Source organism: Aegilops tauschii, chromosome 4 (assembly GCF_002575655.3).
Source record: "Aegilops tauschii subsp. strangulata cultivar AL8/78 chromosome 4, Aet v6.0, whole genome shotgun sequence".
In the NCBI taxonomy this organism is placed as follows: domain Eukaryota; kingdom Viridiplantae; phylum Streptophyta; class Magnoliopsida; order Poales; family Poaceae; genus Aegilops; species Aegilops tauschii.
Window position 1 is genome coordinate 368,580,303 of NC_053038.3, and position 10,239 is coordinate 368,590,541.

Genomic DNA, 10,239 nt, shown 5'->3' on the forward strand with positions numbered 1-10,239 from the left:
TTAACTAAAGTTGACTCATCTCCAGTCCCATCTTTATCAAGATTCATATTGGAAAACAAAGATTTAATAGGAGACACATCAATCACTTTTAGATCTTCATCATTTTTATTATCTAAATCTTCTGGTTTAGCGGCCATCTTATTAACTAAGGTGGCTTGCTTATCCGAAATTTGGGCTATTAAGTTTTCAAGATGAGCATACTGAGATTTCAAACCATAAAATTCCTTAGACATATCATCGAGCTCTTTATTCATGTACTCCATAAAACTTTTCTATTCTTTAAGCTCGTTCCTGAAGAAATTATTATGCTCAAATTGCAAAGACATAAAGCTTCTAACATGGTTTTCAATTTCTTCCAACCTTCTAAGGTGAGGATCAACGCTTTTTGGTGGAGCCATCAAAGCAAAACGGGCACACTAACACCCAAAAACACAAGAGGCAAGCAGAAAGAGGCGAACGAACAAGGGCGAATAAAACGACAAAGGTGAAGTGGGGAGAGGAAAACGAGAGGCAAATGGCAAATAATGTAATGCGAGGGATAAGAGTTTGTGATGGATACTTGGTATGTCTTGACTTGAGCGTAGATCTCCCCGGAAACGGCGCCAGAAATCCTTCTTGCTACCTCTTGAGCATGCGTTGTTTTTCCCTTGAAGAGGAAAGGGTGATGCATCAAAGTAGCGTAAGTATTTCCCTCAGTTTTTGAGAACCAAGGTATCAATCCAATAGGAGACTACACGCAAATCGCCTAGTACCTGCACAAACAATCAAGAACCTTGCAACCAACGCGATAAAGGGGTTGTCAATCCCTTCACGGCCACTTGCAAAAGTGAGATCTGATAAAGATAATAAGATAAATATTTTTGGTATTTTTGTTGTATAGATTGGAAAGTAAAGATTGCAAAATAAATAGTAAACTAGAATTATAGATCGGAAACTTATATAATGTAAAGTAGAACCGGGGGCCATAGGTTTCACTAGTGGCTTCTCTCAAGATAGCATACATTACGGTGGGTGAACAAATTACTGCCGAGCAATTGATAGAAATGCGCATAGTTATGAGAATAACTAGGCATGATCATGAACATAGGCATCACGTCTGTGTCAAGTAGACCAAAACGATTCTGCATCTACTACTATTACTCCACACATCAACTGCTATCCGGCATGCATCTAGAGTATTAAGTTCATAAGAACAGAGTAACGCATTAGGCAAGATGACATGATGTAGAGGGATAAACTCAAGAAATATGATATAAACCCCATCTTTTTATCCTCGATGGCAACAATACAATACGTGTCGGTTCCCTTTCTGTCACTGGGATCGAGCACCCCAAGATTGAACCCAAACCTAAGCACTTCTCCCATTGCAAGAAAGATCAATCTAGTAGGCCAAACTAAACCGATAATTCGAAGAGACTTGCAAAGATATCAAATCATGCATATAAGAATTCAGAGAAGAATCAAATATTGTTCATAGATAATCTTGATCATAAACCCACAATTCATCGGATCTCGGCAAACACACCGCAAAAAGTATTACATCGAATAGATCTCCAAGAACATCGAGGAGAACTTTGTATTGAGAACCAAAGAGAGAGAAGAAATCATCTAGCTAATAACTATGGACCCGAAGGTCTATGGTAAACTACTCACACATCATCGGAGAGGCTATGGTGTTGATGTAGAAGCCCTCCGTGATCGAATCCCCCTCCGGCAGATCGCCGGAAAAGGCCCCAAGATGGGATCTCACGGGTACAGAAGGTTGCGGCGGTGGAAAAGTGGTTTCGTGGCTCCCTGGATGTTTTCAGGGTATAAGAGTATATATAGGCGAAAGAAGTAGGTCGGTGGAGCTACGAGGGGCCCACAAGGGTGGGGGCGTGCCATCCTGCCTCGTGGCCGCCTCGTTGCGTCTCTGACTTCCACTCCAAGTCTCATGGATTGCGTTTGTTCCAAGAAAGATCCTCGCGAAGGTTTCTTTCCGTTTGGATTCCGTTTGATATTCCTTTTGTGCGAAACACTGAAATAGGCAAAAAAGCAGCAATTTGCACTGGGCCTTCGGTTAATAGGTTAGTCCCAAAAATAATATAAAAGAGTATATTAAAGCCCATTAAACATCCAAAACAGATAATATAATAGCATGGAACAATCAAAAATTATAGATACGTTGGAGACGTATCAGGTAGGAGGCTGACATCTGGATAGTAGCAACACGATAGTTCGCTATGGAGGAGTTGTGCATGAGTGGTTGTGGCCGCCGCCTTCTTGGTGGCCCTCTCCCTCACGCGCTGCCCTTGCCATTTAGCAGACTAGGCAGTGGGCAGGCCTATCTGTGTCCTGCGAGACGACGAACATCGTGAACGGCTCCAATGGATCCATCTTAGCGGTGGCGGAGGAGATCGGGGCGGAGAGGACAGGCTTTGGCACGAAAAGGTTACAACCTCTAGCAAATGGTGTGAAATTGATTCTAAAATAACCTATTTTCACCAAGTAGTGCTAATTTCTCCATTTTCAGAATGGCTCCAGTGGCTACATTTATGCTAAGTCTGGTCGCTTGGGCCGTTGTACCTTTTAATGTGACAGGATTGTGAAAATGGTTTCGGGTGTGAAGGGGCATTTCCCGCCTAAAGAGTTTTGGTGTTGATGACAATTTAGCTTGCGGACTAACTGTGTTCCTAACCTACACAAGTATACCATATATGGAACAAGACGGTTGGGCACCCCTCCGGATGGGAAAGAGCGAAGACAACATTTTCCGATGCGTTTATTTCTTTGGTCTAGGAAATCCATACTATTAAGAGGGGGTCTATATTGGAAGTTACGGGTGAACCAAATACATATGTAAACATATATTGCACCCACATATAGCCTACCATTTCAAGGAGAGAGCCTCTTATCTAACCTTTGCAGAAAAACTTGCCCAGAGTGGTTGTACCGCCTGTAGCCTCGGTTGTATCGCTCCCTCTGTGGACTGGTCACGGTGGCATCTGCCTCCCGCTTGCACCGGGTGCCACTGGCAGTTGTACTGGCATGTTTACAGGCGGTTCAACCGGACCATGCACCGGCTCAACACTATCTGAAGGGTGATACTTTTGGGTGACATGCGGTACCAGGTGATAGCTGTCCGGTAGTTGTTTAATTACCAGACAACCGGGGTCCAGGCGGTTGTACCGCTAGGGACTTAGCAAACTCCGGTGGCGCTTCGAGGCGGCTGTACCGGCGTGGGTACTGCCCCAACCACTGCGAGTAGGGTGATGCCACTCGGGTTTTTGGTACGGTACCAGGCGGTGGTCAACAGGTAGTTCCAGTTTATTTTTATAATCTGGTACAACCGAGACACCATGTGGTTGTACCACTCTGACTCTGCAAATAGGCATTCTTGCTTTGGGCAGTTGTACCGCTCCTTCCAGCAGTTGTACTGCCCCTGTGCGAGTCTGCGCATAACAGTTGGATTTGAGTCAATACTATATAAGGGGAGGTTCTTTCACCTCCCATTTTACCTCTTGCCTCTCTCTCCTCCATTGTTCCCCTAAGCTATTTCTTGCCCGACCCCCTTTCCTAGACAACCAAACTTGTTGATTTGCTAGGAATTAAGGGAGGAGACCTAGATGTACAGTTCCACCAAAGGAAATTTTGATTCCCCCTTACTTTCACTTGTGGATCTTGTTATCTTGGGGTGTTTGGGCACCCTAGACCGAAGAGGTCACCTCGGAGCCACATTTCATTGTAGTGAAGTTTCGTGGTGGTGTCGGGAGCCTCCAATTAAGTCATGAAAAGAGCCCAAGCCTTGTTTTTGAAGGTTCTGGTTGCCTTCTTCAAGGGCACCGCTAGTGGATTCGCGACACCTTGCATCATGAGAGGGCGTGAGGAGAATAAGGTGGTCCTAGGGACATTTGGAAAGCATCGTGCCTCCACACCTCTCCAACGGAGACATACCTCCCCTGAAGGAGAAAACTTCGGCAACACATACTCGTCTCCATCAACTCCACTTGCGGTTGCTTCGTGCCTTTTACTTTGTGCAAGCTTTTATTCTGTGTTTACTTTGTGCTCGCATTTGTTCTTGTGTTGTTTGTCATATAGGTTTTTCACCTCGTTGCATATAGACGACCTACTTTCTTGTTGAACCTAAATTTCGGTAAAGAGGCTAAAAATTGTTAGTCGCCTATTCACCCCCCTCCCCCTCAGTCGACCATATCGACCCTTTCAAAGGTGGGACTTGTGTGATGGAGTTTGACATGGCGGGCGCCCCTGTTCCCCCATAGCTCCCCTCTATGTGAAGCCGAGCTGTGGGGTTTTGAACGTCTAGAGTGGTCCGTCCCAATTTCATGTTTATCTTGCAGACCTAGAAGTGTCCGGACTGTGGTCGTTTTAGTGACCCATTTGGTGATGCCCTAACATAACATAGCAGTCTAGTCACTCGTGCCGTATTGTGTAGGTAACAGGCAGGTTACTATCAAATCGTTGAGTGAGCCCTCCTGGTGGTAATTCAAATCTGTGGAGAACGAGCACTTACCGTGGCAGTGATTAAAAACCGACGTTTAGCGTTCCAGCAATTCTTTTTCCAAACTAGAGTTATTAGCCGAGAAAAAGACGTACAGAAGGCGTACCACAGCACCGCTGCTGTAGCAAAGCGACCATACAACCACATGCGGGAACCACCTAGGCCACCGAGGCGACGACGCACCGTGTCTTACCGGTCATCGGACATGCATATTCCAGGCCAAGCGGGAAGAGGGGAAAGAGGCGTCGCCGTCGACGACCTGGCGGGGGCAAGTCTCCGGCTCTATCCACCAGACGGCACTGAACTTCCTTCCACCACCAGTAGTCTAATCGGGACGGCAGGAGAGGAGGAATTCATGACATGTAGTGACATGCCCCAACTGGTGGCGCCTCCATCGATTGCTGCAGGCACATCGCACATGGGACACTTGCTCGTGATTTTCCGGCTGCGTGCGTGGACGACTTCTCATCTATCTCCTGACCCGGCCGCGTCGCGCTGCCGACTGCGTTTAGTTAAACACACGCACCTTCCCCTAATCCTCCATCCACAGACGAGTACACATGCTTCCTTCGTCTTCTTCGCGTGCTGGCGCTGGCGTAGCTCTTCGCTGTTAAACGCGGTATCTGCTGGATGAGCAAATCCTCTCCGGGTTTATCATCCGTCACGCGCATGATCCTGCGCCGTCTCGCTTCGAACGTTCCTGTAACCATTCTGATATCTCTCCTATAACTACTTGCAGGCTGCGGCTGCGGCAGCCTCACTCAGTCAACAGCGTACAGCTACAGTTTGCTTCGTTCTTTGGTTTGGTCATGGCCAGGTCATGGCTGGCCGGCCTGCGGTCTCGGCTCGGCGGCGGCGCCAGGCAGGACGGGCTCGGCATCCTGGCCTTCGAGGCGGCGGCGGCCATGTCGCGCCTGGTCTCGCTCCACCTCTCGCTGTCCGACGCGGAGGTCAGGAGGCTCCGCGCCGACGTGCTGCGCGCCGAGGGCGTCGCGCGCCTCACGTCCACGGACCAGTCCCGCCTGCTCCGCCTCGCGTGCGCCGAGCTCATGGCGGGCCTCGACCGCGCCGCAGACGACGCCGCGCGCCTCGGAGCGCGCTGCCGCGGGCTGCCGGACGCGCCGTTCCTGCACGACTTCGACCGCGTCTACGCCGACGCGAAGCGGGGGGCCGGCCTCGCGCGGCTGGACGCCACCGTCGGGTTCTCCAGAGGCGCCGGGAAGCGGTTCAAGAAGATGGAGCGGCACGTGGCCGCCACGGCGAAGCTGTACGCGGAGATGGACGCGCTCACCGAGCTGGAGGCGTCGGAGCGGCGGATGGAGCAGTGGAAGCAGCACAGCGGGCCCATCCCCGTGCAGTCCTCCAAGCGGCAGCCCGCGGACGAGCCAAGCGAGAAGCTCATGGGCGAGCTCAGGTTGCAGCGGCAGAAGGTGCGGCGACTCACGGAGGGCTCGCTCTGGAGCGTCGCCGCCCACAAGGTGGCCAAGCTCATGGCCAAGTCGGTGCTCGCCGTGCTCGCGCGCGTCTCCCTTGCCTTCGGCGCGTTAGTGCCGGGATTGCCACCTCCGTTGACAGGCCGGGGATGGGCGCTCGGCCACTCGTCTGGCCCCATGCACCAGTCGACGGCGCCCGACGCGGCGATCCGGCACTCGGCCCCGATCTTCCGGCAAAAAGACACTGCCTCGACATCGTCAGAGCCACTCAAGCCGCCTGCGACAACCGTCGGTGGGTCGGGGATGGAACTGCGTTACGCGAACGTGATCCTGTCCGCCGAGACGCTGCTCAAGGCGCTGAGGCCGGCGATCCGCAACGAGGAGGCGCATGACGGGATGACGGAGCTGGCGATGAGAGACGAGCTGTACAAGATGCTGCCCGTGACCATACGCGCAGCAGTGAAGGAGAAGCTGAGGGAGAGGTTGAGAGGAGGGCAGGTGGACGAGGAGGCCGCCGCGACAGCGATGGACGCCGTGGACGGAGTGCTGCGGTGGTTGGGGCCAATGGCGCATGACACGCTGCGGTGGCAGGACGAGAGGAGCATGGAGCGGAAGCAACGGTTCAGCATGCAGCCGCGCGCGCCGATGGTGCAGACGCTGCATTTCGCGGACCGTCGGAAGGCGGACGCTGCTATCGTCGAGGTGCTCGTTGGTCTCAGCTGTATGTGCTGGTACGACGATCAACGGCGGCGGCCGGCTGACTGGAACGAGTAGCTGGCCTGGTCAACGACGATGCGCAGTTCATCATGTGTAAATTTATAGATATACGTGTAGGAAAGACATTTGTATACATGCACTAGATCATTGATGCCCGTCTATTTTTCCAATGAAATGATAGAAATTTTATAAATATATAGTCATAAAACATAGTGGCACAAAAACATTAAAGTTACATTTGTATAAAGTGCCTATATATTGGACGACTATAAAAGATTATAGTAGTGCAGTGGTGGGAGAGGATTGAGTTTGTTAAACTTGGGGGGTTTTTTTTCGGGGGGTGTTAAACTTGGGTTTTAATTTGAATTTAGTTCTACTTTATGTCTCACACGTGAGGGGATTGAATCGGGAGTTTGAGACATTGCTAGATATTCGTTAGAAGCTGCATCATTGAAAAAGCCAACGTACACATGATAACAATGGGCAATGCATTTGCCATAACTTTGGATCAGTCGTGTAGACGCGCAATCTATGTAAGACTATAAGTAATGGAGCATAACACAGTATTCGTTATGATTTGGTAGTTATACAAAAACACAAAGTAGGTGTACATAGGAGATTGTTAATGTAATACATGAGTATAAGCACCGGAAAATTTAGCTTTTCCTTGTAGGAGATGAGGCTAATAGGCAATCGAAAAAGCTGTAATTCAGCTAGATTGAATTTCTCTCTTGAGATCACCAATTTAGCTTTTCACGACCAATGTGATGCTTCACGGTCATTTGTGCCAAACAACATGGAGATGGAGAGCCAATGCGCCCTTAGTCAGGCTACAATTGGACAATTTGCCTTCCAATATGGAACAACCAGCACCCCATTTTTGCTTCATCCTCGGGTGGATCTCAATTCCGAAAAGATCTTGTCAAAGTTCGTCCGCTGTTTAATCCCATGTCAAATTTGTGGTTCGTAATGGCAGGTCCATTCGTTTTTGGCTCGACTGGTGGTGTGGCGATTCTCCTCTAGTTGTGCCCTTTCCAGTGCTTTTTTCCTATTGCTCGAATCCGGAGATCTCCATCTCTGAGCTCTCTGATAATAATTGGGACCTGGCCCTCCGACATTCTCTGTCTCCTGAAGAGTTTAATGACTGGCAGCGTCTTATTGTCTGCATTCCCGTTCTCTCGGAGGGGGAGGACTCGATGGTATGGCCCCATTCCGCCTCTGGGCGTTTTTCTATTAAATCTCTGTATGCTAAGCTCATCTGCGGCACCCCTACTACTAAGTTTAAGTTGATTTGGCGTGCCCAGATTCCTCCCAAGATTAGGGTTTTCTTATGGCAGGCCTATAGAGGGCGACTGCCTGCGGCTGATCAAATTCGTAAACGTAATGAACTGGGTTCCGATTTGCTGTGAGTTGTGTGGCGAGTTGGAGGACACGAACCATATCTTTTTTAAATGCGTCCTAGGCAAGGTGGGCCGGTGCTGTATCAGGTCCTGGCTTCGGGTATCATGGAACCCCTCCTCCTTCTCTGAACTTAGAATTCTCGCTGGTGGCCTTGTTGGGCCACCAAGCGAGTGTTCTGGGTTGGTTTTGCAGCTATCTGCTAGGCTGTGAAGCAGAGTACATAGTTGCTTCAGAAGAAGCGCATGAAGGAGTCTGGATGAAGGAATTCATATCCGAGCTGGGTGTAATACCCAGTGCATCGGGTCCAATGACAATCTTTTGTGACAACACTAGAGCAATTGCCTTAGGGCGTGTTCAGATGTCCTCCCGCTCCACGCTTCACAAAAAGCTGAAGCGGAGCTGAGCCGAAGGAAAAAGCTCGAAGAAGCTAGCTTCGAGAAGCACAGCCAGAGTCCAATGTAAAAAACACGAAGCACCAAAATCACAGCTCAAGGAAAATGAGAAGTGAGGAGTTCGGCATAATTACAAGAGGATGCCACCGCCAAGTCAAAAAAATGATTTGCACGGCTCAGCCCTGACGCCTGTTCCCCTCTCTCCCTTGACATCTCTTCTTCTCATGACCTACCTAGTGCCGCCGGTCGTTGCCGCCATGAAGGAAATATGCCCTAGAGGCAATAATAAAGTTGTTATTTGTATTTCCTTATATCATGATAAATGTTTATTATTCATGCTAGAATTGTATTAATCGGAAACTTAGTACATGTGTGAATACATAGACAAACAGAGTGTCACTAGTATGCCTCTACTTGACTAGCTCGTTAATCAAAGATGGTTAAGTTTCCTAACCATGGACATGAGTTGTCATTTGATGAACGGGATCACATCATTAGAGAATGATGTGATTGACATGACCCATCCGTTAGCTTAGCACTATGATCGTTTAGTTTATTGCTATTGCTTTCTTCATGACTTATACATGTTCCTATGACTATGAGATTATGCAACTCCCGAATACCGGAGGAACACTTAGTGTGCTATCAAATGTCACAACATAACTGGGTGATTATAAAGATGCTCTACAGGTGTCTCCGATGGTGTTTGTTGAGTTGGCATAGATCGAGATTAGGATTTGTCACTCCGATTGTCGAAGAGGTATCTCTGGGCCCTCTCGGTAATGCACATCACTATAAGCCTTGCAAGCAATGTAACTAATGAGTTAGTTGCGGGATGATGCATTACGGAACGAGTAAAGAGACTTCCCGATAACGAGATTGAACTAGGTATGATGATACCGACGATCGAATCTCGGGCAAGTAACATACCGATGACAAAGGGAACAATGTATGTTGTTGTGCGGTTTGACCGATAAAGATCTTCGTAGAATATGTAGGAACCAATATGAGCATCCAGGTTCCGCTATCGGTTATTGACCGGAGATGAGTCTCGGTTATGTCTACATAGATCTCGAACCCGTAGGGTCCGCACGCTTAACGTTCGATGACGATATGTATTATTAGTTATGTGATTTGATGTACCGAAGGTTGTTCGGAGTCCCGGATGTGATCACGGACATGACGAGGAGACTCAAAATGGTCAAGACATGAAGATTGATATATTGGAAGGTTATGTTTGGACACCGGAAGGGTTTCGGATAGGTTCGGGCATTTTCCGGAGTACCGGGGGTTACCGGAACCCCCGAGGAGTTAATGGGCCTTAATGGGCCATGGTGGAAGAGAGGAGGAGGCGGCCAAGTGGTGGGGCGCCCCCCCCCCAAGCCCAATCCTAATTGGGGAGGGGCCGGCCCCCCTTTCCTTCTCTCCCTCTTCCCTTCCTTTCCCCTCCTAGTTGGACTAGGAGAGGGGGGAAACCTACTCCTAGTAGGTGTAGGAATCCCCCCTTGGGGCGCGCCCTAGGAGGCTAGCCCTCCCCTCCTCCACTCCTTTATATAAGGGGGAGGGGGCACCCCATAGACACACAAGCTGATTTCTTAGGCGTGTGCGGTGCCCCCCTCCACAGATTTCCACCTCGGTCATATTGTCATAGTGCTTAGGCGAAGCCCTGCGTCGATAACTTCATCATCACTGTCACCACGCCGTCGTGCTGACGAAACTCTCCCTCGGCCTCAGCTGGATCTAGAGTTCGAGGGACGTCACCAAGCTGAACGTGTGCAGATCGCGGAGGTGCCGTGCG

The 10,239-nt window shown here is 49.5% G+C and overlaps 1 protein-coding gene across 1 annotated transcript; it reads left to right on the plus strand.

Annotated features, from left to right (window-relative positions):
* The first annotated feature begins 4,872 nt into the window (after positions 1-4,872).
* On the plus strand, positions 4,873-6,841 carry LOC109739470 (protein PSK SIMULATOR 1). Its single transcript, XM_020298557.4, has 2 exons — positions 4,873-5,117; positions 5,238-6,841. The coding sequence occupies exon 2, from the start codon at positions 5,308-5,310 to the stop codon at positions 6,703-6,705; it is 1,398 nt and encodes a 465-aa protein (XP_020154146.1). The 5' UTR covers positions 4,873-5,117; positions 5,238-5,307; the 3' UTR covers positions 6,706-6,841.
* The last annotated feature ends 3,398 nt before the right edge of the window (positions 6,842-10,239 follow it).